General features: G+C 47.8%; 13 protein-coding genes across 13 annotated transcripts; 6 read left to right on the top strand and 7 right to left on the bottom strand.

Moving 5' to 3' along the window:
- The first annotated feature begins 1,009 nt into the window (after positions 1-1,009).
- EDB91DRAFT_1159470 (uncharacterized protein) lies at positions 1,010-2,469 on the top strand. The gene is given in 4 exon segments (XM_041319747.1): positions 1,010-1,301; positions 1,321-1,551; positions 1,615-1,747; positions 1,798-2,469. 4 exon segments carry the CDS (start codon positions 1,128-1,130, stop codon positions 2,025-2,027), a joined length of 768 nt encoding a protein of 255 aa, XP_041172669.1. The 5' UTR covers positions 1,010-1,127; the 3' UTR covers positions 2,028-2,469.
- Positions 2,470-5,824: 3,355 nt separating this feature from the next.
- EDB91DRAFT_811654 (uncharacterized protein) lies at positions 5,825-9,504 on the top strand. Its single transcript, XM_041328474.1, has 9 exons — positions 5,825-6,432; positions 6,498-6,756; positions 6,812-6,829; positions 6,882-6,960; positions 7,014-7,144; positions 7,197-7,221; positions 7,273-7,367; positions 7,420-7,549; positions 7,609-9,504. The coding sequence occupies exons 1-9, from the start codon at positions 6,003-6,005 to the stop codon at positions 9,112-9,114; spliced, it is 2,673 nt and encodes an 890-aa protein (XP_041172668.1). The 5' UTR covers positions 5,825-6,002; the 3' UTR covers positions 9,115-9,504.
- A 114-nt stretch (positions 9,505-9,618) lies between these two features.
- Positions 9,619-11,661, top strand: EDB91DRAFT_1159446 (uncharacterized protein). The gene is made up of 12 exons (XM_041319746.1): positions 9,619-10,131; positions 10,182-10,345; positions 10,453-10,516; positions 10,563-10,660; positions 10,711-10,790; positions 10,840-10,847; positions 10,910-11,053; positions 11,105-11,120; positions 11,176-11,218; positions 11,275-11,283; positions 11,342-11,379; positions 11,430-11,661. The coding sequence occupies exons 1-12, from the start codon at positions 10,101-10,103 to the stop codon at positions 11,584-11,586; spliced, it is 852 nt and encodes a 283-aa protein (XP_041172667.1). The 5' UTR covers positions 9,619-10,100; the 3' UTR covers positions 11,587-11,661.
- Positions 11,662-12,551: 890 nt separating this feature from the next.
- EDB91DRAFT_1085732 (uncharacterized protein) lies at positions 12,552-14,474 on the top strand (the record flags this gene model as incomplete). The annotated part of the gene is made up of 3 exons (XM_041315932.1): positions 12,552-13,766; positions 13,812-13,952; positions 14,037-14,474. 3 exons carry the CDS (start codon positions 12,552-12,554, stop codon positions 14,472-14,474), a joined length of 1,794 nt encoding a protein of 597 aa, XP_041172666.1.
- A 671-nt stretch (positions 14,475-15,145) lies between these two features.
- Positions 15,146-16,894, top strand: EDB91DRAFT_1159427 (uncharacterized protein). The gene is made up of 10 exons (XM_041319745.1): positions 15,146-15,487; positions 15,542-15,576; positions 15,626-15,789; positions 15,901-15,964; positions 16,015-16,112; positions 16,163-16,239; positions 16,295-16,302; positions 16,354-16,500; positions 16,553-16,665; positions 16,719-16,894. The coding sequence occupies exons 1-9, from the start codon at positions 15,255-15,257 to the stop codon at positions 16,570-16,572; spliced, it is 846 nt and encodes a 281-aa protein (XP_041172665.1). The 5' UTR covers positions 15,146-15,254; the 3' UTR covers positions 16,573-16,665; positions 16,719-16,894.
- EDB91DRAFT_811407 (uncharacterized protein) lies at positions 16,895-17,987 on the top strand. Its single transcript, XM_041328473.1, has 3 exons — positions 16,895-17,061; positions 17,117-17,227; positions 17,296-17,987. Exons 2-3 carry the CDS (start codon positions 17,132-17,134, stop codon positions 17,713-17,715), a joined length of 516 nt encoding a protein of 171 aa, XP_041172664.1. The 5' UTR covers positions 16,895-17,061; positions 17,117-17,131; the 3' UTR covers positions 17,716-17,987.
- EDB91DRAFT_1227968 (uncharacterized protein) lies at positions 17,718-18,573 on the bottom strand (the record flags this gene model as incomplete). Its single annotated transcript, XM_041321011.1, has 4 exons — positions 18,376-18,573; positions 18,217-18,283; positions 17,995-18,154; positions 17,718-17,933 (listed from the first exon to the last, which is right to left on the bottom strand). Exons 1-4 carry the CDS (start codon positions 18,467-18,469, stop codon positions 17,718-17,720), a joined length of 537 nt encoding a protein of 178 aa, XP_041172663.1. The 5' UTR covers positions 18,470-18,573.
- Positions 18,574-18,685: 112 nt separating this feature from the next.
- Positions 18,686-19,963, bottom strand: EDB91DRAFT_1159424 (uncharacterized protein). The gene is made up of 4 exons (XM_041319744.1): positions 19,623-19,963; positions 19,410-19,597; positions 19,280-19,384; positions 18,686-19,223 (listed from the first exon to the last, which is right to left on the bottom strand). The coding sequence occupies exons 1-4, from the start codon at positions 19,676-19,678 to the stop codon at positions 19,000-19,002; spliced, it is 573 nt and encodes a 190-aa protein (XP_041172662.1). The 5' UTR covers positions 19,679-19,963; the 3' UTR covers positions 18,686-18,999.
- Positions 19,964-20,715: 752 nt separating this feature from the next.
- On the bottom strand, positions 20,716-22,543 carry EDB91DRAFT_811178 (uncharacterized protein). Its single transcript, XM_041328470.1, has 12 exons — positions 22,411-22,543; positions 22,107-22,354; positions 21,925-21,986; positions 21,781-21,878; positions 21,647-21,726; positions 21,589-21,596; positions 21,392-21,535; positions 21,325-21,340; positions 21,228-21,270; positions 21,164-21,172; positions 21,069-21,106; positions 20,716-21,017 (listed from the first exon to the last, which is right to left on the bottom strand). Exons 2-12 carry the CDS (start codon positions 22,109-22,111, stop codon positions 20,900-20,902), a joined length of 621 nt encoding a protein of 206 aa, XP_041172661.1. The 5' UTR covers positions 22,112-22,354; positions 22,411-22,543; the 3' UTR covers positions 20,716-20,899.
- Positions 22,544-22,963: 420 nt separating this feature from the next.
- EDB91DRAFT_1239222 (cyclophilin) lies at positions 22,964-23,623 on the bottom strand (the record flags this gene model as incomplete). The annotated part of the gene is made up of 4 exons (XM_041321825.1): positions 22,964-23,070; positions 23,121-23,255; positions 23,314-23,545; positions 23,609-23,623. 4 exons carry the CDS (start codon positions 23,621-23,623, stop codon positions 22,964-22,966), a joined length of 489 nt encoding a protein of 162 aa, XP_041172660.1.
- A 242-nt stretch (positions 23,624-23,865) lies between these two features.
- EDB91DRAFT_811312 (uncharacterized protein) lies at positions 23,866-25,172 on the bottom strand. The gene is made up of 2 exons (XM_041328472.1): positions 24,327-25,172; positions 23,866-24,280 (listed from the first exon to the last, which is right to left on the bottom strand). The coding sequence occupies exons 1-2, from the start codon at positions 24,726-24,728 to the stop codon at positions 23,942-23,944; spliced, it is 741 nt and encodes a 246-aa protein (XP_041172659.1). The 5' UTR covers positions 24,729-25,172; the 3' UTR covers positions 23,866-23,941.
- EDB91DRAFT_811235 (uncharacterized protein) lies at positions 24,940-26,105 on the bottom strand. The gene is made up of 3 exons (XM_041328471.1): positions 25,887-26,105; positions 25,452-25,829; positions 24,940-25,400 (listed from the first exon to the last, which is right to left on the bottom strand). The coding sequence occupies exons 1-3, from the start codon at positions 25,983-25,985 to the stop codon at positions 25,050-25,052; spliced, it is 828 nt and encodes a 275-aa protein (XP_041172658.1). The 5' UTR covers positions 25,986-26,105; the 3' UTR covers positions 24,940-25,049.
- Positions 26,106-26,624: 519 nt separating this feature from the next.
- On the bottom strand, positions 26,625-27,316 carry EDB91DRAFT_1059930 (60S ribosomal protein L18A; the record flags this gene model as incomplete). Its single annotated transcript, XM_041314298.1, has 4 exons — positions 26,625-26,774; positions 26,832-27,008; positions 27,083-27,134; positions 27,183-27,316. The coding sequence occupies 4 exons, from the start codon at positions 27,314-27,316 to the stop codon at positions 26,625-26,627; spliced, it is 513 nt and encodes a 170-aa protein (XP_041172657.1).
- Positions 27,317-27,349: the final 33 nt, after the last annotated feature.

Here is a 27,349-nt window from a genome sequence, read left to right as displayed (position 1 = left end):
AGATTGTAAGCAAGCTTGTTGATGTTCATCAGTGGCCCGCTGATTTTTTGAGGTGTCAGAACGAGTTTTCATTTTCCTGAATCTTTGGAACGGTCTTTAAACGAGCATGATGAAAAGCAAGGCAATTGAAGTTACCTGAATAACCTAACATCTTTGGCATAAACGACGAGTATGCTCGCATAGGATCCGATGCTGGCGGAAATATGCGATCGATGTTGCACATCGTGATGCTACTGTAGCAGGAAATAATCGGCGAGTCACCGGGATAATAGCAATCAACACTTACACTGATCTGCGAGACGTGGCATAGCCACGATTAGGTGCTTGGAGTTGCCCAGTCACTGATGCCGCAAAAATCCGTAGCAGAGGGGCAAGTGACATCAATGAATGCGCATTCGTAGTTCTCCAGTGTCCAGTGCGCGAGTTGCCGCTACGTTTCTTATCAATGAGAAGCTGTGGGTCAACACTTCCATAAATTGAATATCGAAGACAAGTGTTATTTCATTTGGGTGCACACCTGGCAAACTGAGACTAAGCTGATCATGTTATACTGTCACATCCACCAGCATGAGTGACCCCTGAACGGCTTCTCGTAGCCGCGTCAACTGTTTAAGATTCGTAGTTGTCGAATGTTTCACTATGCGAGTAGTCCACCACGTCGTTTATGCATGAGCCGCAGCTTATCATTTCTAGTGAACGGAGGATCGAAGGATGTGATAGATTTCATTTGGGCACACCCGGCACACTGATACGAAGTCAACCAACCAGAGTCAATCATTATCCAGCCTGAGATTCCTTACCGTTTCATCTGCCAGCATGATTCAGACATCTCATCATCAGGATTGTGCTCGTCGAGCGACATCCCCGGTCAACATCCCCTGTCAATCAGCGGTCGTAAGTCGTATCAAGTGCCTGTTTCCGTGACATGAATGTCGACCCTAATTGCGATCAGAGGCGATATATATAAGTGAAAAGTCTCTGTGAGCGACCCAGGGTGACGAGTCGTCCACTGAGTACTGAGTGTTCTGTCCGCGCCGGCCCTCTCAAATTCTAAACGCGTCAACAAGCCACAACAAACGCGCCACTGTTAACCGTCACGCTCATCACTCACTACAGCGCACAACGAAATGTTGAGCATGCAAAGCTCTAGTCCAATTTTTCAGACCCCATCTACTCCTGGACGTTCGTCGTATTACTCTGCGAGAAGTCATCAACCGCTTGCTTCGTCACCCCTGGCTTCTCCGAAATCATCACCGGTAGTGTCTGCCCAAGCACGACGACAAGCTCAATACAAAGCTCGCGTAACAAGTTCGTCCAGAGCCGCTTGCCACCCAGCTCCCATGTGTGCAAGCCGGTAGCAGGACGCCCGAAAACCCACAGAAAACATTTTTACGCGATCGTTTCAAAGCGCGATGTCTTGAGCGTGCCCAGAAACAACGACAGGATAAAGTCCAAAAGCAAAGAACAGCTAGCAGCAGTGACGTGTTTTTTGACGCCGAGATGGACTGTGACGATGAAGATGAAGACGATGAATCCATTATGCAAGATGAGGTGTGTGGTTTACCTGATAGGGGAATTTCTGCTGACGCCAGGTATTGGACGGTTGTCTCGTAGCTCTTTCGGAGAATAATAGCAAATACTGCACATAAGAAAAACCATGCATATCGTCTTTCGTACTCTTGTGACGTTGGATCCTCCATTGACCCGGACATGGAGGACGTGAGCCGGTGGGAAAGTGAATTGCAAGGTCAGTTACTCTTGTTCTGAGCAACATCAATGGACTCAAGTGTGCTTTAGAAATGCCCCCTGACAGCTATAGCGTGACACCCGAAGACCTCGAGCAAGAGGAAATTGAGGCTTACGCCACAGAATATGCAAACTTTCAAGAATTGTCGGATCTGGGTGTTACTATTGACGACTTTTCTGCGTGGAGTGACATTGAAGAAACAGAAACTCCAGTGCCGTCATCGCAAATGACAGACAAGGCAGGGCGGTCGTCGGAGGATCATGATATGGATCTATCCTAACTCAAATTGCATGCTGTAATTGTGCGTTCTGCTGTGGGTAGATATTATCCTCTTGTGATTTGTTGTATCATTATCTAGTGTTACTGTAAATTATGGACCCCGTGCAGACTTCGGATCAATACTCTCCCGTCCGCAAGACATACACAGTTACTAATTACTCAAAAACGCGGATCCAGTCTCTTTCCAGAGTCTTTCCCACCGCCGGTGGAGAGGTTGAGGTGGTCTGCTGTGGCAAAGTTAGATGTTCCTTTATACAGAAATTCACTCCCAGCACAACCTTATTCCTGGACCTCTCCTTACTTATTCCTCGACTCTGCTTCTGGAACTGAATGTCACACGAGCAACCAAGAACTCGCTCGCAGACCGCCTTGACCTCTCCAGCAGTGAGCCTGGCCCCTGCCACCCGTTCAGACCGATCACTGTTCTGTCAGGTCCTCAGGGCTGTACTGAGTAACTGGTAACTTCAACTACAATAAGCGCGTTACGCATCATTCTTCAAGTACTTATTTGAAATAGGTTCAAGGAACGAGGTACTATACTTATAAGGTGGGTTTCTAACAACCAAATGCGTACCAGAAGGCCCGCTGGGGCCGCCTCCTGAGCTCAGGCACCCGTAAGCGGTGCAAGGACTAATTCGAGTTCTCGCTGAGCGTTTTTCCACAGGATGAACCGGACCATCGCACAGAAGTCGTAGATAGCCTCTATCTAACTACTTAAGTGCCTATGAAACTTCTCACTTCCCGACGAACCCTCCCAATCAAGGAAGGCCCGCCCGCACCTACTTACACTAGTAAGTCCACTCTGATTTACATAATGGTTTCGGAGGCCGCGGATAGAGCAGAAGGTCATGGCTCCATTAACGAGTTGTATGAACAAGTATACAGGTGCTGATAGTAATAATGTCCACTGTCCTTGTTGCTGTCTTGATCCTGTAGGTGAAGTTTCCCGAATCAGTGCATCGCCGCGCGCCCTGATTCCAGGTTAGGTTGCCAGCACCACATCAAAATTATGTATAAACATTGAGCGCGGCGCCTCCGCCATCTAAAAAACATACACTGTATCCGGATATTGAAAAACGCTCAGCTATTTTTGCCTGCTTCCATATCAGCCACAACAACTCTTATGGGGCAGATAAGAGACAAGCTAGAAGAGAATGGGAAATACTGGTGTGTCATGCGAACTTCCTAGGCGCGGAAAGTTTGATTTTTCGACTTGAAACGACAGTCGGCTCGATCATTGCATCAATCAATTGACAAAACGTGACAGTACATCTACGTCGGCAAATTGCGAGATGATTGGGGAATGAAGAGATAAGATATGTGATAAACGATACTGACCAAGGGAGCATCTGCGACATTCACGGCGAACACAAGTCAGATTCTAGTCAAACCTTGAGTAGTTGGTCACTAACGCCGCGGTGGTCAACTGAAGTGACTGCAGGTACTGATTTTGAGTGAGCTTCCAATGGACCGATGCCCTTCCATGTAATAAGTAACGTCAACCCGAGATATTAGGAGAGCTGACTGGCGGTCGACGATGCCTAAATTAATTAATAATGAGACAGACGGCATTGGATGAAAATGACAATATTTGTGTCAAGGTTGAACTTGAACGTATGTAAAGGATAAACATTCATGAATCACGTACGCAGGCCCCTGTAGAAACAAGTCGGAGATCATACATACGTGAGAGGATGTCGATTTTGAAACGCGCAAAGTGGGTGTTAGGGGGTCGTTACATCCCACGACGCTGGACCTCCCAAAGACAGGGGCAATGGTTTTGGATGATCTGCTCCCTGACACGGTGCAGACCAACTGGAGGAAAACACGCAGAGGCTGCACCAATGACAGTGGCCGCAATAGATGTAAGATGGCATCATTTACACAGGGCTGGGTTGCCTCGCTATTTCGGATCGGTGGTGTCAAGGCAAGCGAAAGTGAAGCGAGAGATTCGAGAGATGCACTGGTAGAATCTTCTGTGAGGATTGAGAAGCTGAGTTATCTTGTTCGCTCCCGTAACGATGTGTCTCGAAAAAACTTACGAATCTATCAAGGAGTGATGGGTGGACAGCTATGCCCGTCTGATACACGGATGAGTCATATATTGGTTGAGCACAAGCCCAGTCACATGGACGGGACGGCCGCTTCCAAATCGCTCAACTTCGAAGGACACGATCATCTAAGGAACGTTCAATCTCATACCACATCATTCCCTCTGTACGAACTCAGCGTCGGCCTTTGCCCGACATCATGCTGGCGGAGTACTCGTTTTCCATTGATATCACGCCAGTACCCACACATATATACCTTAGCACAAGCGGGAGTAAGCCCCCCGCGAACAGGGCTATGTCCTACATAGGGTCTTTGACCCCGAAGGACAATAAAATTGATCTAAAAAAAAAAGGAACGTTCAGCTTTGGACAGGATTTGTGTATGTAGGGGGGAGGGTGGTCGACAGTGACTACCAATGAAATTGCGAAAATTAGTAGTGCTTCTTGGACGTACTAGAGAGTCGGGCCGAACAGCCCGTCAGCGTCAAACCTTGATACGAAGGAACGATAACTTCGATTTAGGGGTGACTAGCGCCAGATAGACTCGCTTTAGTTGTAGGCTTGAACACAAGCGTTAAACTTATCATTGAGATGTAGTGAGAGTCAAGGATGATCGTATATATCATTAAAAAAACTCGAGCGAAACGTGAATTGTCAAGTAGCCTATGTAGATAGACATACCAAACGAGCCTGAGACTCGGAGCACCAAGTTCCTACGTAGCTTTGGTGCATACATGATTTGAGACGAGACCTCAATTTTGTGTTACATTTGTGTATGCTAGTTCAAGACTGTGGCGGACCCGGTGACCACCTTCAAGGACTGGTGACTCGAATGAGCTCCCACCACCAGATCTTGAAGTCGTGAGTTCATGAAATGCCAAGGAGACTCGAGTTCGAATGCGCGAGGTAAGAATTAACTGATTATTGTTCGCATGAATGTTGGAAGAAGCTGAAGCACAGCCACTCTGCCAACTCCTCGTCACCGCCACCAAAAGATTTACGATTTTTGCTTTCCTGCGATTATGGTAACAATATTTCTCAGGCCAACGACTACATAGCAAGCTCAGACTGTGCTGCTGGCGCAATCATTTTCGTTATCTGACAAGTTTCGGATTCGCAAGACCTGGTTCTGTCAGCGTTGTTTGGTGAGTGGGAGCCTCGTATAAGGCCAGTCGCTACCACTGCCACCCTAGCATGCGTTTGGTTTGGTCTTTTTTGGAACTCGATGGTGCTCTTATAGTCGTCTGTTTCCAAGCGCCAGTGGAACGCAAGCTTTCTTGTTGTCGGAAGTACTACTACTAGTCTGGTTCTTTTTCATCGTTGTTATGGATCCTTCGTTAGGCTTCACTCGAAAACTTCTTGGGGTCAATGAGTTCCGGATCGTCAGTCTGGTTGGCTCGATGATTTTCGCCGGTCTTCGCCAAATGCTTCCTAATTCTCTGTCAATATCGCGCTGTAACAGAGGACCCAAGAAGTTGCGAACGAGATCGTCTTTGGAGAATAGAATGCCCTCGACGTCAGGTTTGTGCGCATCTCCTATTTGCGCCGCTCAAAACGAACTTGAGTAGTTGCCATATCTGGGCAGCGACCGACCTAAAATGACATTAGATGGAGGCTTCTTTCATCGCAGTTTATTGGGTTTTCAGTATTCCAACCTCAAAGGAAGGCAACTCCCGTGCGTCATATGTTCAAAACTGAATATAAACCTCGCTCTTTTAATTTTTCTTTGTTTCTTTGTTTCTTCCCCCCCATCATCACACCGCTATAAGTCTTGACAATTTTGACCCACCCGTCTATAGTTGTCCTCGCCTCCATCCTATTCGTATTGCAATCTTTACAGTTCATCAGCGTTCACCTTACCTAAAAGCTTGCCTTCTGCTTGCTTCTTTTCTCTCCCGCGAATTCGCTTGCCCTGATCCTCCAGTATGAGCCTTTCTTGTTCTTTGCCACCGCAATCTGCCGTTCTGGCTTTTCCAGCTTCTCCTACGTTTGATAGCAAACAATCCCAGCATCTTGAACATAGCACCTCAGTCGGCACTGGCTGCGACACCGTACCAAACACTCCAATCTCTTCTCGCCAAGCGCCACCCACACCGCCAGATTCAGATTCCTCGTCGCGCGGTAATACCCTCAGTAGTACTTCATTTTCTTCATCTCAGCCCAGCCTCTCTTCATCTTCGTCTCAAAAAGTTAACGTCAATTCCAGTCCTAAGTCCCATAATTCGTCGCATTCTAGTCCTATCTCCATGTCTACAAACCACGCTGTCACCAGACCAAATAATCCGTCCCTCAAGCTACAGGAAAATGGTACGGCATCGTCCTATAGTCTTACTACTGCAATTTCATCCAACTCTCGTGAGCTTTTATTTTATTAAGCTTGCGATCACCCTGACTCACTCACATTCGGTGTCGGATTGCAGCCTCGTATAGCACCTCTTGTCCTACCGGTTTGCAATTTTCGTATGACCACATGTTTCCTGACTCAAGTGACTCACAATCGTCGCTGAGTCCCGAAACCTTTTCTCAGGGTCTTCCCAGCGTATCTCACCGTACCCCAAATGTGTACATTAATGGCCTCCCCCCTCATTTTCCGGAGCAGGAGCTCTTTGCTCTCACTCGCCCATTTGGCGAGGTGAAGAGTGTGAGGTCGTTCACTAGGCATGTGAGCGAGAAACCAACGTATGTCAGGTTTTGCCACGCCACGAAATTCCAAAGCTCACGTTTTGGTCAACAGAGGATATGGCTTCGTACTGTAGGTTGATATATATATTCTGTGCGATCGTCCAGCTTACATTCCTGGAAAGCTTCAACGACGTCGATTCAGCGGAAAAATGTATCGACGGCCTCCGGAAATATCGCAATCTACATCCCTCGTTCTCAAAGGTCATTTTATTGTTCTCATTCTATGCGCCACAATCTCAAGTCTCTCGATGCAGCAACTCCATCGGATACCTGGCACGGTGTACGCCCAGCAAAGCCCCTCGCATATAGATCACGATGAAGACTCTTTCAAGGCGCGTATGGAAAAACTGAAGGATGGGTTGTCCTCCAATTTATACATCGAGGGGTAAGGGTCGCCTCGGCATGACCTCGGTTTGGTACTGAACGTCTCTTTTCAGCCTTCCGCTTTCGATTGATGAAGAGGTACGTGAGGCTGATGTCCACATAACAAACAATATTTAAATGTGGATACAGAGTCTTGCTGCTTTGGTGCACCCTTACGCAATTAAGAGCAGCCGCTTCTTTAAAACGAAGCTGAGCGAACCCCCACGGATAATAGCTTTCGTTCGGTCAGTTTGCTCTTGGAATTAAAAAAACCCGCAATTGATCCGCGTGTTATAGGCTCGAGACTCGCACAGCTGCTGAAGATACCATCGAACGCCTGCACGGTCGGATGGTTCGTGGATGGAATGATCCTGGATGCAGGATTTCCGTCCGTTTTGCTGACAGTGCCGAGCAACGGGAGCTGAGGGTTGGTCCTTTGATTGAGCTGTGTTTTGCTTTGAAACTGATTCACCCGTATTTTGTTAGCGATCAGAGAGATTCTCTAAAAATGGGGATCAGTCTCCGGCCCGTTTGTCGATCGCTCAAGCAGCCCTTCTCAACCTTCGTGGCAAAGAGCTCCAAGCTCACCCTCGCAGGACCCAAGTAAATCATGTCCGTGACATCCCTATCATTGGCCAACCTCGTGACGAGATTTCCTTACCGAACGTCCATCACTCCTACCCCAACCTGAATCTCGCCTCCGTGCCTGCGGGGAGCATTCCTGTATCTAACTCGCTGCCTGCGCATCTTGGTTATCCGTACGGCAGTTCTCCGTCGACTAGGTATCAGGACCTTCCACCGAACCCTTACAGCGACGATCTTCTGCACTCACTGCAACAAAACCTCAATTTGACAGACGCGTACACGGGGTCGACACTTGATCAAGAGCATGATGTTCAGCGCGCCCATCTTCAAGCCCTCGCAAATGCTACGCTGTACACCGCCAGTGCGCAGCCGTCTGTACAGCAGCCTCGCAGTCAGATACAGGCTAGGAACGGTTTCACACCCGCCGAGGAGCTCATCCTACAGGCTCACACAAGGCTACGTGAACAACAGTACCAACAGGTGCAGACCCGACAGCAACTTGTGCCACGCGAGTCCACTCTTCCTCGGCGCGCCCCCTCTTCTGGACGTATAGAACCCGGAAGCAAACTCAATGCGAACGCGCAGGTATTCCACGCCCCTGAGCAGATCGCCGCTCATCCGCTCACTGGTCGAGCCCTGGGTGGGGCGAGCCGGTCGAAGTTCTTGGACAACGCTCTACCGCCAATCTGCGAAGATGACTTCCATACTCTCGGCCAACATCACCTAGAGTCCATGTCGCATTACGAGCATCTTCGCACCCGTTATCAGGAGGATCTGCATTTCCGTGGCGACGCTGGCAACGTCAGGATCACGAAACCACCCAGTCGTGCCATCGAAATTGTTCCACCACCTCAACATCTTGATTCCCAGAGTTCTTCTTTACAGTCGCACCATCGCTCTCAGTTCTCTTCGCGTTCGCACCTTTCTGCGCGCCAGCCAGCGCCATCCGCTACTCTCCCCCGATCCCCTCTTGCGTCGAATTCATCTCAGCACAATTATCAGCACACAGACACTCGTTCTAATAGCCTAAATGGCGCCATCACTACGTCCAGTACCAGCGATAAACTCGACAACAATCCTCATACCTATCTTCATTCGCCAGCAGTATCCCGGCCTCGGTCTGATGATCAAGAAGATCATCGCAATAATTCTAGTTCTGTATCCTCAAAAGCATACGTTTCTGCGCAGAAGTCGCCGTCGTTGGCCCAACAACTATCATTCGAAAATGACATGAGGTCTCCCACTCTCGTCTCTCCAGCACTAACTTACTCGTCTCGTACCCCATCTACACTCAGTCCAGCTACCCCTTTCTTCGGATCATTTAATGGCAGCCCAGAGACCTTCGAGTACGCGCCGGACGATGGGGAGATGGTCGAGAAGGTGAAGGTGGGGTCAGGTACGCACTAGCTCACCGTTCGCATCCAGTGATGCGTTTCTGGTCCATGTTGTTTTATCATGGGGTGATCACAGTATTCCTTAGCATGATGTGATGTGCAGTTTGTTCTCTTTCGTTCGATGTTCCCGGATAAGTATATTTTGATAGCCATAGTGCATACGCACGAGTGCGAATAGCGTTGTACCCACGCAGTTTTAGTACTTCTTGAGATACAGCAGCTGTTTAATAGTAGAGCATATATGCGTCTACGTTCTTCCGACTAGAATATGAGTGTCGTCTATGGTTTTGCGATGCGCATACGCGATAGGAGACACTCGTTCAGTTTAACCTCCAAGTATGGCATAACACCGCATTGGAAGATAGTAGCTGTTTGCCGCCGTGTAACTATACTTTGGGCCTATAACATAGAGTAATACTCGAGTATGTCTCTCAACAGGATAAAAATTAGGTTCATCAAAAACCCATACTTACGTTTAACGTTTAGGGCTCGGAGGCTTTGATCCTGAGTCGCTCGCTGGCCAGTTCCAACTTCCCAGTGTGTGTTTGCCCTTGCAGGCTCGCGCCAATCCATAGCATCCGATTAATGATTGCGGGAAGGAACGTTCGAGTTGATCAACCGCAACACTGGTATAGTACTGACCTGTGCAGAACATTCTTAACACCTGTGTATTGCAGGCTCATCATTGTAATGGATACAGATTCTAGTAGGACTCCGATGCTCGGATTTTCTGACCAGTTCCCAGCGTGTGTTTGCCCTTTCAGGCTCGCGCATCATGGTAGCACCTGATCAATGATTGCGGGAAGGAACTTTTCGAACGTTGATCAACCGCAACACTGATATGCTGGTACTATATAATACTGGTCTGCGCCGGATGTCCTCGATACCCTTCCTCTGATATTGCCTCATTATCATGAATGGATAATAGTGAAAAACAGCAGTTGTGAGTGATACAGATTTACTACGCATCCTGATCGCGGCAATTACTGCACCAGGTTGATGCACTCGTACTCGGTTCTCGTGGCAAACAGTAATGAGGCTTTTTTTCTTTTGTCTCGGGATGATAACGCGATGTTCCAGGTATCCTGATATACGACCATATAGTGACTCTCCCAGAAGAAATCACTTTTATTTGGTGTCGTCCGAAAGCACGTTCTGCAGTGTTATTTTTCATCAATCGCTATGTCGCTCTGCTCGGCAATATCTGCGGCTTAGTTATGGATTTCCTGCCTGTTTCAGATAAGGTCAGATGACTTCGTTGTGGGTGTACTCAACCGACGGGCTCACAACTTATTTCTGTAGAGGTTCCATTCCGGTTCTTGGCTATCCGTCGTTTGCTCAATGAAGACATAGCTGTTCGCACTACGTGTTAGCCAGACAACTGCTTATTTATTTTCAACAATTCATCGTTTGTCGTGAGTAGAAGTTCATTGGCAGAAATGCAGATGCTGAGCTTCTCAGTTATATTGACCCTTCGCGTTTACGCTCTCTACGGAGGCAACAAGCGTTTGGTTAAATGGATAGTAACAATCGGCCTTGGACTGGCGGGAGCAGCGTCTGTATGAATTCGCATACAATTTTGGACTCAGGAGTCTGATGATCTTTTTAGGCGGGAACTTTTGGCCACTTTTCAAGTAATGAGACCATCTTGCTAGGAATTGGCTGCTATGAAACATATACAGCAAAGACGTGCGTATCCTCATCGTCGCTCTTGCGCGCCTGCTCAAAAATGGTACAGAGCCGCCCGTCAGTGAATTCCAAGTCATATTTGCATGCAACTTGATGTCAGTGACTTTACCCACTCGCAGGTCTTGGGCTGGCATGGTTGGCACTTTTTGTCTTCGAATTACTGATTTTTGCCCTCACAGTGTACAGGATTTTCAGAATTAGAGGTTTGTTGCGGTTGTCTCTGGTTACCAGGAGAAATATTGTTGATATCATATTTCACGACGGTAAAGCTTCTATTGCATCGGTATTGTAAACGCTCAACCAACCGAACGCAGGTGCGATGTATTTCGGGTGAGATTTCCGGGTGAGAGCTTGATTCGAGTGAATCTAATCCACATTACTTCAGGGCGATGGTACTGTGCAATATACCGAACATCCTGACATACTACGTGAGTCGACGAATGGATATTGACTGAAGTCGCAAAGTGCTCACGGCTTTAATCAGTCTGGTTCAGTAAGCGTATAAACCTGCATCTTATATTCAGGTGGACTATTTCCTGACCACTGGCAAGGTTGCCACCAGAGGCAGTCTGGCCACATTTACTAGCTGGTGAGTGGCTGGTGCGATAGCCACGGTACGATTTTAAATATGGCCTCCAGCATGTCTGTTACTCTTATATCTCGGCTGATGCTCAACCTGCACAAATCCATCAACGCTGGCATCTTCTCCACCCCCGCCCAGGACGGCGACCACGGCCTCATTGTTCTTACCACCAGGGTCGACGTACAGTCCGCTATTTCCTCTCACCATTGGTAGACTTGTATTGGATTCTGTTCCCGGATCCCGCGTCGCGGAGATTCTTGGAGAAAGGCTGGATGATGCAGTTACTGGTGGGTTTACATGCTCGGACGGGCTTATACTATCGATGACCCGGTAGTGCAAATAAACCCTGCCCATAATGCAAAATTTCAAAAGCAGATCCAACCCCTTATACTACCTGCAAAAATCGAGTGTATCAGTAGTCGGGACGAGAGAATGTCGTTTCTGATGGGCGTACGGTTGTTTGTACCAAACATGTTGCAAACAAAATAATTTATTTACATAATCAACTACTTACACAAAATAAACGCCAAATTCTTCCTCCAACAAACTCTACAGTGTCTACGGATTTACGCGGCTTGCAAGTGCAAATGTCTGACTCTTGATCATATCACAATATTGATGGTGTCCAGCCATCTAAAAACTAGGGCTTTTTATTTGGAATGAAGGCAACGATGTCTTCATTCAACAAGGCAAGTAGTGGATCTTATGCACTTTCAAGATTCGGACACGAGGCTTTGTGATTGGGGTATTGACCACGGCATACTACTTAATGATACCAAAACTCGACTTATCAAATATCGACTATTTCACCTGCTCCCCGCTGAAGCCTACCCGCCATACAGAGCCCATAGCTACCCCTCATGGCGGTGGGAACAACCTTGCAGCTCAGTATAGACGAAACGCAAGCACTGAAGTCCCTGCCGGCTGCGACGCAGGTTGTGTCCCTTAACATACAAAATCGATACCATCACTAACCCGCAGTCAAGATCACAGCAAAAAAGGCTCTACAGGGATCTCTTGGAGATCTGGCAAGGCTGATTCCCTTGATTTCGATCAGAGATGCATCCCGTTTTTCTTCCTTGGTGCCCATCTTTCACGCGATACTTGATTCAGTTCGAGTACCAAACTACATCTACTCCAAGACTACTCCTATCATCCTGCGCGCCAAGTAGGCTCTCATGGGCCTGATGAGGATTTCAACCTCTAATGGCGACCGTATTACTAAGGGCGACGCTGTTACAAACAATATCTTGAGGAGGTGGGAACAAATATATCCATGGATGCGGTTCTTCGCTCGAAATTGCCTCCCTCCTCCTTACGATGTCTCACTTACTCCCCCGCGCCCCGATCTCTGCAACGTGTTTGAAGCTATAAACATGTGCCTACACCCGATCACATTCATCTGCCAGAATTCGGAGGAGGGGCGTCACATGCTCCGGTCTTCCGTTTCTGTCCAGAACTTTGTTGCACAGTTATGGACATTGATTGGAAACCTCAAGGACGATGCACTCGATGGCGACCCTAGAACTACAGGGGACCGCCTTCAAGTTTCGATCCTCCGGGCGACCTTTCCGCTAACAAACTATGTTTGTATATCTGAATCTGAAGATCCAGATAGAATCACTCTTCCGTTATCGAATTATATACATGCTGCCGGAGGGGTGAAGCCCGTTGTCTTCACCCTTCTCAGATACATCCGTCGGATTACCAAGGACGCTGCTGCTGTAAAAGAACCTCGATCGTGGACACCAAGCGATCAGAACGTACGATACCTCCACGTCTTCACCACCGGTCTCCGTTATTCCTTCCAATTCCTCCAGATCATCAGTTACCAAGACGCTTCATGTCGCGCACACCTTATCCGTCAAGGTTCGATTCGTACAGTGGTGGACCCAATAACTCAGATTTTGCCCAGGATCTTAGTGCAAGCAAGTGAGGAAATGGACTTGCACGCAGAGATGGGACTAGCGGCCAGACAGCACATCCTGTGGACGGGATACTCGTATATTGCATCTGCTATCCGCGATGGAGACGACGGGGTAACAAGTGTATGTCAGGCAATCGATGCTGGCCTCCTTGAAACCATGCCGAAGGGGGTTGTTTGCCCGCCTCATTCCAACCGTCCTCGTCGCAATCACCCGCCCCGAGGCCACATGGGTGACGTAGAGTTACTCTTCATTCTGGCCACGTTTTTCGTATACCACAAAGTCGTTGATTCTATTTTCCGACACTGGTTTCGCATGCAAAATTCTACTATGATCGAACCACAGGACAGACGCGACGAAGGTTTGGGGCTTGCTCTCCAACTTGTCATGACAGCTACTTGCGATGCTATGGATCATGCCACTGTAGAGCCTATGAACTTCCATGAATACAGGTGCAGTGGTCCAGGAGTACGCTGATCATCTTTAGTGGTTTTATCGGGCCCGCTGATACAGGTGCTAGTGTCGCATGCGCGCATCCGGGTTTGTCAGCAAAAAGCGTCGGTGCTCAGGATGTTTGACATCACTTTATTGTTCGGAGAAATGCCAAAGGGCTGCTTGGCGCAGTGGACACAAGAAGTGGTGTCAAGTTCTAAGGTGCACTGTCGGTGAGTCTCTCCGTCTTCATCTCATGCTTCGCGATGGAAATCTCAACCTTCGTGATGGTTATCAGGGCCGTAGGGCTCACGCGATATCCGCAAGAGCCTCCAAGTCATCGGAGGCTTTGAAACCAGTGTGATCTCGGGATCGGCCGAAGACGTGGAAACGAGGATTCGTGAAGCACGGCAGCAGTTTCCTGCATTCAGTAACAAACTCGTACTCATGCTCGATATGACTGTGTTCCCGACAGCGATCCATGTACTTCCCCTGCAGAAGCTTGAACAATTCCCTGGTGAGGACCCTATTTGGCCAGAGATCGCTGACGAGATTCGCGAACGAAGCGACTCGCCACCGAAAGGATACATGTTTTCAGTGGTGAAGGTACATCTGGGGAAATCAAAGTTTACGCTGTTCAGCCCAAGCACGGCATTGGATATGGCATTCGAGTGCCAGTATCTTTCGGATGATGAACCGCATGTTTCTGTGGACAAAGATGATGATGATGAAACCGCTGGGTGACCAGGACTTGGATTATGGTTCAAAGTTGTTTTATGACGCCTGTGGTTCCGAAGATAAGTGCTACAAAATTTGACGTCCCTATGCCATATATCTGCTAGCCTTCGTTGACTGCACCCAGCCTTACTGTGTACGTACATATGCAATAGATCTCTTGGATTGATTGAGCTGAAATTGTCTGCGCTCTGGTATCCGAAGAGGGCTGCAGAGATCGTCGCTCTCTTGATTCCAGACATTGTGTCTAAACGACTTGTCAGGTAGCGTCCATTCCCATGATATCGTCTAGTAGTTTCCGTAAGACGAAACAAGCGTAAAAGCGAACCTCGTGGCTCTTGCAGTTAACTAAGATAATCTCGAAGCTGCACGGACATAAGAACGGTATATATATACATACTCAGGCCTCAGGTGCGAGGGCTGGTATCGCCGCGCATTGCCATGACACCAGACTCGGACTCATGAAGCAAATCCGTCTTTTTCGAGTTCACTTACGACGTGAGGAGCTCCTTCACGAAATGCAGATTACAATAGACTCTTGTTTTCGTTAAGCAGATACAGTAGATGTGTTACACCTTTGTGCGGAGTCACGCGAAGTCACGTGAAGTCACAATCTGGCACAAAATGTGACATATGTTACATGTCATAATGCATAAAGATTTTGTGGTCCCGACGCTAAGCATTATATGAGATAGCCTACTGTATTAGCAATGGTTCCTGTGCTTCCGGAAGACGGTCATGTATTAGTTTGACAGCGCACGTTGAATCATCCGTGCGATAGGAACACTGATGGACCAATCATTGACTTCAAGTTGGAAGATCTATCATCCATGCACAGCACCATATAACGTCTATAGACGCTTTCGACTCGCTAGTCTCCGTGGTTGCCCTTGCTGGCCTGTGTACATAATACCTGATTCATTACGGGAAGGATATAATACTACGCCGGACAATTCTCAACACCCTCCCTCTTATGATATTGCCTTTGCAATGAATACTGCAGAATCGGAGGCGCGGCAGATGTGAGTGATACACGCACACTATCCTGATCGCGACTTAACATTACAATTTGCCAGGTTGGTGCACTCGTACGCCATTCTTGCGGCAAACAGTACTGGGGCTTTCTATTGTTGCCCTCGGACCCTAACATGATATTCTAGGTATCCTGATGTACGACCACCTGGCGACCCTCCCAGAAGAAATCGCTTTTATTTGGTATCGTCCGAAAGCACTATCTGCAATGTTGTTTCTCGTTAATCGCTATGTCGCTCTGCTGGGCAATGTCTTTGGCATGTTTAGTAATTTCCTGCCGGCTTCAAATAAGGTTCTATTATTTCTTTATGCCCGTTTTCAATCAGCAAGCTCACAACTTTTCTTCGCAGAGGTTTCAACTTTCAAGTTCTTGATTGTCTGATGTTTTGCTCAACGAAGGCTTAGCTGTTCAAAATATGTGCTAACCAGAGAGGTCTTGCTCTTTTTTCAACAATTCATTGTTTGCTGTGAGTTAGAAGTTTATCGCGAGAAATGCACATACTGATGAATTTTTCAGCCATATTGTGTCTTCGCACTTATGCTCTTTACGACCGTAGTAAGCGCCTGCTTGGTTGGATGATAATCATCGGCCTTGTTCTTGGGGGAGGAGCGTTTGTACGTGTTCACTCGAAATTTTGGACTCTGGACTCTGCTGATCTTTTTAGGCCGGATCCTTTATAAATGATTCAGGCAGTGCGACCAATATGGTAGGAGATTGCCATGAAACGTACACAGTAGAGACGTGTGTCATTCTCTTCATCGCTCTGCGCACATACATACTCAAAAAGTCATGACAGAGCCGCCCGTCAGTGAATTGCATGCAAATTGACGATTTCGCGATCTTATGCCATTGCAGGTCATGGGGTGGCATGGCTAGCATTATTCGTCTACGAATTAGTCATGTTTATCCTCACAGTGTTCAGGACTTGCAAAACTAGGGAATCGTTACGGTTTTCTCTGCTAACATCCAGGAGAAACATCCTTGGTGTCATGTTTCAAGATGGTGAATCTTTTCGTTGCATCCCTATTGTAAATACTGAACCAAGCGAACGCAGGTACGCTGTATTTTGGGTGAGAGTTGCTAGCGACACTGCGATTCGAGTGATCTGATCCGCCTTCCTTCAGAGTGATGACGGTGATTAATCTACCCAACATCCTGACTTACTACGTAAGTCGACGAATGAAATATCAATCGAGTCGCACGCTCACACCATGGTTCAGTGTGGTTCAGTGAGCACACACCCATATCTCATATTTAGGTCGACTATTTCCTGATAATTGGCAAGGATATCATCAGAGGCAATCTGGCTACATTTACTAGCTGGTGAGTGGTCGATGCGATGAACACGGATCGATCTTACATCATGATCTTCAGCATCTCCGTCACTCTCATCTCTCGGCTCATGCTTAACCTACACAAATCTGTCGACACCGGCATTTTCTCCGCCGGGGATGATGACCGCAGCCTCGCTATTATTACCACTAGAGTCGACGTACAGTCTGCGGTTTACTCTGACTATGAGTAGGCTGGTATTAGATTCGACTTTCTATGCCCATTTAAAAGGCACGAAGATTCCTGTTGAACTCGGAAGTACAAAAATATTCTTAATCATTCTTAGCCCTTTTTTCTTTTTATGTATTACAACTCATTTATTGTATGTTGGGCGTACCCTATGCAGACAGTAGGGATAATATGTACGTGTTCGTCCGTGCGGTGGTACTTGTGCATTGTACGTGCAAACTCTAGACAGCAGCCTACTAGTACGCCTTAACACCTCCAGGTACCGTCGGCTCTAAGGATCAGGCTATGGCCTTCATCCGCACGACAGGCCGCTCATATGTTCGGGTCATACGAGCGGTAGTCAAGTTACCAAGTTACGATTCTTCTAAAATGCCGATGTGCATTTTCCTACATCCCTACATAGTCAAACCGATGGTGATAACACGGCCAGAACACGTCATGATTTGGCTCGCCACATCTTCAAGCTTCAGGCCAAGGGAATCGCTAGGTCATGAACACAGCTGCGCAATTACACCACATAACGCGATCCAAGTAGTAACAAAACAACAGTGCGTTAAACCACAACGTCCAAAATCGTCACACTGCACATTAAAAAAGGCGTTAAACACTGACATTCAACACACGGACGAAAGGCATCCACATCAAAGTCCTGAAGGAAAAAAGACAATAGAAAGGGATATCTGTATTGGAGATTGAAATCAGGCAACAACCAAGCCCAGAGCAAGAGCAGCGGCCATGCTCATGCCCACAGGAATATATTGGGCGAGGGTACCACCAGTCTTGGTAGAAGTTGAAGTAGTGCTGCTAGAGGAGCCGGTAGCAGTTCCGGTAGCAGTGCCGCCAACACCAGAGGTAGTGGTGGGATAAGACGAACCGAGAGCCTTGATCTCGAATGGCTCGCTCTGAGCGTAGATCTGAGAGGAAAAAAGAATGTTAACCACGATGTGTCAATGAGCCTGAGAAACGTTCACGCACGTCGGTTTCGTTCAGAGTGTTTGCGAACTGAAGAATGTAGCCGGTACCAGCGGGTTGCGCTGATTGCTGCTGGGTGATGGTTTTGGAACAGTCATAGTTTTCTTGAACGGCAATGATAGCAAGGGGTGAAGCGAGAATTGCGGTGTTTGGGTTGGCGACACTACATAAAAGATTGGATTAGTTAAACGGGCTCTCACGCGCACGAAGTGAGACCGTACGAACAGAATGGTAAAGTTCATATATGGAGAAGTCGAACACGTCCACGAGAGTGTGTTCTGCGACGACGCGACTACGAGCAGAAGATTGCAGAAGAACGAAGAAGTACACGAATCAAATCATCAGCATTGCGACGTTTAAAGGTCTGGAACTTTAGGTACTCACCCCACCAGTCACTAGCTCCAGGAGATATGATGGTCAACTGTGCAGACACAACACTGAGCAAGGCGGCGGAAGCAAGGGCAATACGGCGGAACATGGTCGAGTTTTTTTGCGTGGAAGGAACGGGTAAAGACAGAGGACACTGTGAAAACGAGCGACGGAAGTGCTTTGAGGAAACGAGCAACGCTTAAAATACCCACAATAATTTAGTAAGTTGGACAATTCATAGATTTATTCTCCGACTTATTCCGGCGCTTGCCGCAGATGCCGCCTCAGACTAGCCCACACGCCAAGTTTCAAAGAGATTGTGTTATTCTACCCTGCAATCATAATATAGTCATAAGTAAGGACATCTAGTCATACAGTGTGTCCCATTTGTTGGAGTGGAAATTGTGAGGAAACACTTCTGATACAACAAATTTTGGTTCCGAGAAATATAAGGAAAGATCGGGTGATTATGACCTGAGGCCACCCTCAGGACATTGAAATGAAATACGAAGGCGGAAATGAAGCCCATGCTATGGTCTTTGAGGGAATGAGAGTCGTGCAGGGGGGGAAGTGCGTGCGTGCCGAGTTTAAGGAAATGAGATAGTCGTGCAGGGAGGAAAGTGGGTGCGTGTCGAGTGTTCATGATCTCAAGACACCGATGATAGCCCCAGCGATGATGCCAATGACAATAAGGAAGATCAGGAGTGCCCAAGCGGATCTTTTGGCCCACTTGATCTCAGTCTCTCTCATGATCTGGACCAACTCCTGGCGCTCAACCTCAGACTTTGTTGGTTCAAAGTCAGCAGGAGCCTTGAGTGGCGAGAGCAGGATGATTGCTCCAAGTACCCAGAATAGTGGGAACACTGAGAGAGATTCGATCAGAAAAAGTCGGATGAGTAAAGAGCAGAGGTATGCTCACAAAACCCGAACTTGAACAGATACATAGCAAGCGTTACAGGCTCAGCAGGAGTGGAGCTGTATGCAGGAAGCTCAGTGGCATCCGCATATGGAGGAGGCGCTTCTCCTTCGATGGTCCACGGAAACGCGACTAGGAGCGTATGAGTCATGACGACTCTCATGGGTCGCACGAGTGCGAGTGACCCCGAAAAAGTCATCCATGGGGTCTGTAGTGTTGTCATTCTGCTCAGGTGTGCGCGTAGGAGCAGCAGCGAAATGAGCTGCCTGGGTGGCAGCGGGAAGAGCGAAGGAGGCGCGTGTGCCAGGTAACGGTTTGTGCCTCAAGATCAACGTCAGCTGAGGACGCCGACGCCTTGCGCCAGGTGCCGAATACGTTGGAGAATCGGGAGGAGGTAGACATTGTGATTGAGAGTCAAGTACTAGAGATAGGCTTCGTTGGGCTGTCGGAAGGCGCGGCGGGACTGGTTTGTTGGGATGATAGGACTATCATGGCCCTAGATATATACCCGACAGCCCAGGGCGAAGAGTGAAAGCAATCAAGCGAGTAATTGCACGTGGACCTACAAAAGAAGCTGGAAAAAATGCGCCATCGCAATTGGCGCTGTGAAATCAACTTTTTCGGTAATTGTTACAACATGTGGACCCACAAGGATACATCGCTAGCGGCGCACCACAAACACGTCGGGACGACAGTTTTCACCATCGGCGACAGACTTTTCGTGCTTCTCGTCTGCATCATTTTATCTGATAGCACGTATGTTGAGCAGTTCAGAGGAATCCACGGAGTGTTACCTAGTGTTACTTGCCACGATCGCGTACACCACAAAGCAAGAAATTACCTGAAACGGTAAATAACGCGGAAATCAACGTGCACCCCCCCAATCACCCATCGAGCCGCCTTAGGTGCAATTTCCTTTTATGACAATTTTTGTTTCTTGATTGTCGATTTTGCCGCCTCTGGTGGAGATAAAAATGACTTTCGGCAGCAGAGGTCAACGACGCCCATCGTGAGATGCTCAAATCTGCGTTGCAAGCTAGGTTATGAACGCATGCAAGCCAGACTTAGCTTTACCTCGACTTTGGTAGACCGCGAGATGTTCCGGTAGCGCGCTAATCATGACGTCCGACATGAGTTTACTACTTGGTCTCCCAAGACAGACCATATATAAAGGTTAAGATAGGTCGTTCTTTCAGTTTACACGCCCTGTATGCATGGGGATAATCGGCTTGTGAAAGACGGCAAACCAAAAAGTCCTCTCCACCAGAAGAGGGAGACGACTATCTTCCTGATTCCTGTCCGTTCAGTGGATGTACATGACCCCGGAACGTAGGAGAGTAAGAAGCTCAGCAACCCAACGACGGGCTTAACCAGTAATAGTGGAGAGGCCTGTGATTATATATATCTTGCTATACTACTACTACTAGAAGAATACATACGCCAATAATTAGCATAATGAATGTCTACATAATTGGTGGCACGGGCGCACCTGTCGTACGCTGTGCTGCTTTGAAGAAAAGACTAAGAACAGCCGACATGAATCTCTGCAACTCCGCATCCAGAAATAGAATCCAATACCTAGCCTATCATCGGTGAGAGGAAATCGCGAACTGTAAGTCGATCCTAGTGGTAAAGACAGGCGAGGTTGTGGTCGTCGTCCCGGGCGGGGGTGGATAAAATGCCAACGTCAATGAATTTGTGCAGGTTAAGCATCAGCCGAGATATAAGAGTAACAGATATGCTGGAGTACACGCTCAAACATCAATCTGTGGTTATCACAACAAACACTCACCAGATACTAAATGTGGCCAGCATGCCTGCGGTGGCAACCTTGCAATCGTCAGGAAGTAATCAACCTAAATATAAGATGCGGGTGTATATGCTCACTGAATCAACCTGATTCAAGCTGTGAGCACTGTGCGACTCCATCAATATCCATTCGTTGACTCACGTAGAATGTCAGGATGTTCGGGATCTGGCATAATACCATCGCTCTGAAGGAATACGAGTCAGATTTACTCGAGTCACGATCTCACCCACGATCTCACCCGAAATACATCGCACCTGCGTCCGGTTGATTCAGTGTTTACAGTACTGATTCAGTGAAAAACTCACCATCACAAAAGATGATATCAATAATATTTCTCCTGGTGACTAGAGATAACCGCGGCAAACCTTTAGTTTTGCAAATCCTGTACACTATGAGGACAAAGATGAATATATCAAAGACAAGTCCAGCCAACCATGCCAGCCCAAGGCCTGCAATTAGATAGGGTCAAGTTTCATGCAAATGTGACGTAGAATTCACTGACGGGCGGCTCTGCAACGATTTTTGAGCAGGCGCGCAGAGCGACGATAAGGATGACGTACGTCTTTGTCGTATATGTTTTATAGCAGCCAACTCCTGGCAAGCTGGTAGCATCGCTTGAAAAATGTCCAAAGGATCCCGCCTAGTAGAAACGATAATTAGACTCCAAAATCCGAAATTCTATGCGAACACGTACAGAAGCTCCTGTCGCAAGAGCAACCATAATGATTACCATACAAACAAGCAAACGCTTGCTACAACCGTAGAGAGCATAAGTGCGAATGGTGAGTATGACTGAAGTTCTCAGCACTTAAATTTCTTGCAATAAAATTATACTCACTGCTAACCAGGATTACTTCGAAAAAAATCAGCAGTTGTCTGACCAGCGTATATTTCGAGCAGCTAAGTCTTTGTTGAGCAAAACAACATGAATTCAAGAACCAGAGTGAAACAAACCTCTACAGAAATAAGTTGTGAGCCTGCCAGTTGATCATTAGTACATGTATCGCGAAATCATCGAACCTCATCTGAAAGAGGCAGGAAATCCACAACTAAGGAAGATATATTGCCAAGCACGGCGACATAGCGATTGACGAGAAACAAGACTGCAGACATTGCTTTCGGACGACGCCAAATAAACGCGATTTCCTCTGGCAAGGTTACTATGTGGTCGTATATGAGGATACCTAGAATACTGCGTTATTGTCCCGAGACCAAGGATAAAAAGGGTAGTACTATTTCCCGCCAGAATGGCGTAAATGCACAACAACCTGGAATATTCATTCGCCATCAGGATATATGGTCAATCTATGCGTGTATCACTCACATCTGCTGCGCTTCTGAGTGACTAGGAGTGTCCATTACAATGAAGTGATATACAACAGAAGAAGGGCGTTTGGAAGGGGCAGCAATTGACCAAGTATATACCAGCCGTGAAGTTAACGGTCCTTCCCGCAATCATTTTCGCGGAAACTGGAAAGTCGACGACTCCAAAGCATTCTAGACGTAATATAGTCCTGTGCGTAGATGTTCCAAGTTAGTCGCATCACTGTTGCACCCGTTGCAAGGTTGTCAAGGTATTGTGCCATTCCTTGTTGGAACGTCCAAGGCGGGGATCATTGCCCCATGGGCCATGGCGATAAAGGCGGATCCGAGCCAAGACTTGAAAGTTAATGGCAATTTGATGATATATAAATAGAACATCGATTGCGAACATTTCATCCCATCCTGATCAGATGACAGATCTAATCCCCGTCATTGGGATACGGCTTGGTTCAAGCTTGGTTTCCTCAAAATATACTTATCTATAATGCCAAAACGTACAAGATATTCATGACAGTATCTTCTTCCTCTGGACCTCTCTGCGTTAGTCTCATGTCTTAAAGCGTACCGCTGGCAGCGATCTTGATCTCAACCTTGGGCTTGCCAGAATCAGTCCCATTCTTCTCGATAGTCTTCACGAGATCCATGCCCTCGACAACCTCACCTGAGACACAAGTTAGTTCTGATCGACAACTCCTTGATGATGATCCTCACCGAATACTACGTGAGCACCGTCAAGCCAGCTAGTGACGATGGTGGTGATGAAGAACTGCGAGCCGTTAGTATTCTTGCCGGAGTTTGCCATGGACAGAAGTCCAGGTTTAGTGTGCTTAAGTTTGAAGTTTTCATCTAAAATATTACGATCAGATGCCGTAGTCTGAACGCGGCTCCGCGGAAGGACTCTCACCAGCAAACTTTTCGCCATAAATGGACTTTCCACCAGTGCCGTTTCCCCTGGTGAAATCACCACCCTGGAGCATGAAGGAGGGAATGATACGATGGAAGGCAGAGCCAGCATATCCAAAACCGTTTTGACCGGTGCACAACTCGCGGAAGTTCTTGGCCGTCTTCGGTACGACGTCATCATAGAGCTTGAAGGTGATGCGCCCAGCTGGCTTGCCGCCGATGGTGATGTCGAACTATAAAAATCAGATATGTCAGATACGAATCCCCCTTGTCGCTAATATCATCGATATACTCACGTAACAGTTAGACATGATGGATGGGAGAGGAACGGTCTACGAAGGCTGCTCTGATAAAAGGATAGTTCGGACGATGCCGATCATCATTGCTGATTATCTACTCACAGCCACAGTCTAGAACAGGGACGCCGGGATGGCGACAGGGGGCGCTCCGATACATTACCTCGAAGGTCTACCACGGCCTGTTCAACTAGTTACATGATCCGTTGATTTTTCTCTCGGCTGTGGTTGGGCTGTGGTGACCTTGAAGCAAGACCCAAGTAGGTGCGTTTGCAGAAATGAACATATATAGTAATGCCTGGCCCATACATACGCAGCGTTCATGTAAGTGATCTAACTGCTGAATATTCGACTGAAGAAACCACTCTTCGGTAGCTCAACCTCGTCCGTGTATCTGATCGTAACACTGCCATCCCGAGACACAACTTTGAGCTCGTCCCCATTCCAATCGTCACCAAATGTCTGATGCGAAAAGTCACCGACGAAATATCGCTGCATATGCTCGAGGGTGCTTAATGTCATGCTCCGCTGCACGAGTTCGTCGGAAAGCTTTGCACTTTCCCTGGTGATCAGGAGAAGCGGGCCGTGAAATGACCGAGGTAGAAGGACGGTCACTCGTCCGTCGCGTGCATAAATGTCCAACAGGAATGGAGCAACGACCTTGACCGTATTCTAGAGCGAATTAGACGGTGCACTGTTCGTAATCATCAATACTCACAATCTTAGCCGTAATATGTCCATCGTTGGAGCTTAGCGAGAGGGTAGTGCGTCTTTTGTTCTTAGGAGCAGCTTCCTCTTGACCGATCAACCAGATATCAGCATTGATATTCCCATCCTTTGTGCGAAGGTACAGATTTTTCCTGTCCTGATCCGTTTCTCCGGCATTCAGTGGAGGAAGTAGACTGAGGGGTATTTGCATTAGAGGGTTGATCACATAGGATCCTCGTATGTGTTTATCCTTGAGTATAAGCGAGAGGAAATTGGTGGGCTTGGAGGGAGGTTGAAGCTCCGTGGAACCCGAGCTTCTAATCTGTGTATGCTGTACATGATCTGAATATGCTGGAGGGAGTGCATCCTGCAGACAGCGGTCAATCCTAACAATGTCTAGGAGATATCTCATCAACGAACATCCACCGCATTTATCACCGCCTCTGATTGATCTTGCTCTGCCTCTGCCGCCTTTGCACGCTCATTCTGGAACTGTTTCTCTGGGATGATCATCGGGGACCAATGGTGATGGAGGGAAACTCGTCAAGGAAATCATCAGGAGAGTTCACGAGCCTATGTACAGGCCGGAATGCTGCGGTGCTGCGGCTGCGAACTGCGGCATCAATGATAAAGGCAAAGAAGGCAGGCGTGAGGCAGCTGTCAATCATCATCACATGGCGTTGATTGTAAGTTGTACATGAGATAGTCATACATGTAACTCCAGGAACGTCCACTACCACCCGAATAATCGAGTCAAAAGCCCTCCTTTGCTGGTATGGTCTGCCTTGGTATCCTCTTCAATGTATTTTACCCTGATCCTTCCATGTTCTGCTTCAACCCGCAGTTCATCTCCAGTCCAATCACTGTCATTAACCATGGACAAGTCTCCAACAAAGTATCTTCGAGTTAAATCCACCTGACTCAAATGCGTGCAATTCTCGGAGAGAGTATCAGCGAGTGAGACGGAGCCGTGCCTGGTCGATAAAAGAAGGAGACCGTGGAAGGAGCGTGGAAGGGTAACATTCGCAGTGCCATTCTTCGCGGAAATGGTCAGCAAGAACGGGGCAGCCCCGTGAATTGTTTGCTAGTATTCAAATCAACGAGGAAATCACGGATGATCAAATGGAGGACATACAACCCGCACAATAACAGCACCATGTTCAGAACTAACGTCGAGTATCGTGCGTTTTGCGGGCCTCTTAGGATCGTAAGGTTGGCCGTCTCGAGCACGGAGAAGCCATACTTCTGCGTTGACAGATCCATTTGTCGAGCGCAAGCACAGATTTTTCCTGTCTGCCTCGCTCTCTTCCGGACGCAGGGGTGGAAGAAGAGAAGCAGGGATGCTCATGCAAGGGTCTATGACGTACTCCCCCTTCATAGAGCTATGCTCACTGAAGAGATTCAGATAATTTGTTGGTTTGGACTTGAACGGGGGCTGAACAAGATGGCTGGAAGAGGATGTACTCGTAGTTGCATCTTGCCCCGAGGGGTTGCTATAATATGATGGAGGGGGCTACAAGAGAGATTAGGAAACGAGAACAGACATAAAACAAATCAAGATAATGCGCACTGCTTCTCCAGGAAGTTGTGTAGGCACATTCTCGGTGTCCAGGTGAGCTTTGAGTTCAGAGGTAGTTGGATCTGCAGGATCCTGTGGAGAGACTATCATCGTGCAAGGAAGGTAGCGTAAAGCTATATCAGCAACTTACTTACGTTTGAGTCCTTTCTAATCCGCCGCATGCATGCGTACGGCAAGCTGCGGCTGCGTTCAGCACAGCATTCCAACTTTCCAAGCTTAGCACTTATCGGCAAACAAAGGCTCAGCGCTCAGCGCTCATTGTCACAAGAAGCTATGAACGACCGGAATATTAATGTAATATGCGTATGCCAAGGTGCCAATGGCAACCGACATTTGACAGTCTGTTGTTTGACAAGTACTACGTTCCACCTGGGTTTAGGACATTTCTGGCTAGCATTTACCATCAACGGAAGTCTAACGCATTCGAGGGGACACGAGAGCGTCACAGCTACTCAGCAGGAGCTCCAAGTGTGTTGCGAACGTATTAATGAATGGGATCATGCCGACCAACTGCTAAATGCTCCGTCGTCAATCAAAGTGGTGGAAGCCCCTAGGGTAACAGAATGTGCCGGCTACAGATCTCGCAAAGGATGGGAATCATGAGCTTGGATGCCATATATGCATATGAATGTCGACCTCCACAGGACGAAGAAAATTTTACATATGAACCCGTACTTAGGTATGCATGCAAATCCATACTCCGTGCTGCCTTCGCATCGTGATATAAAATCAGAACGTGGAAGGACGGTTAGCAACGAAAGTCGCAGCACTCTTTCCAACACGGTGGGGGAGAGGGAACTTGAGGTTGGGGGTAAGGAGCTGCTTGATGTATGGGCGGCGGACATCATCGGCCTTGGCGATCTCAACAACGCGGAGAATCTGAAGAGATACATATATCAAAAGACATCCAAAAGACGGGAACGGGTCAGAGCATACGTGGATCGACCGGAAGCGGGCACGATGCCTGGCAGCCATGTCCTGGTAAAGGCTCTTGACTGCATCAGCACGGGAGAGGTCACGGAACTCCTTGTACATGTTGTGGGTCCCCGATCGCGAGTCGTAGCGGAGCCAGATACCGAAGTTCTTGACCTTCAAAGGCTTTGCCTCGTGAATCTGTGACACAGGTCATATAGACCGTTAGCAATCCCGTTCCGCCTGCCACTTGAACGGCTGCAAGGGATACACACAACGTTGACACCAATGACTTCACCACTGGCTTTCTTGACCTTCTTCAATTGCCTAGGTGGCTGTTACATGCGCCTAAAAAAATCTGGCTGGCTGGCGTACCTGAGGAAATACCAGAATCGCGATTTTGCAACGACTTCATTGGGCGCAAAGATGCGCATGCGGTAGATTTTAGGGTTGGGCTCATTCGTGGTGGGCAAGTGACGTCCAACGACCTGGTATTCTTGAAGGCCCATCTAGTACAGAATATATCAGTACACATCCAGACA

This window comes from Suillus paluster (assembly GCF_016628075.1).
Source record: "Suillus paluster strain FC165 chromosome Unknown EDB91scaffold_77, whole genome shotgun sequence".
In the NCBI taxonomy this organism is placed as follows: Eukaryota; Fungi; Basidiomycota; class Agaricomycetes; order Boletales; family Suillaceae; genus Suillus; species Suillus paluster.
Note: the sequence above shows the minus strand (reverse complement) of the source record. Positions and strands in the feature narration are given on the sequence as shown.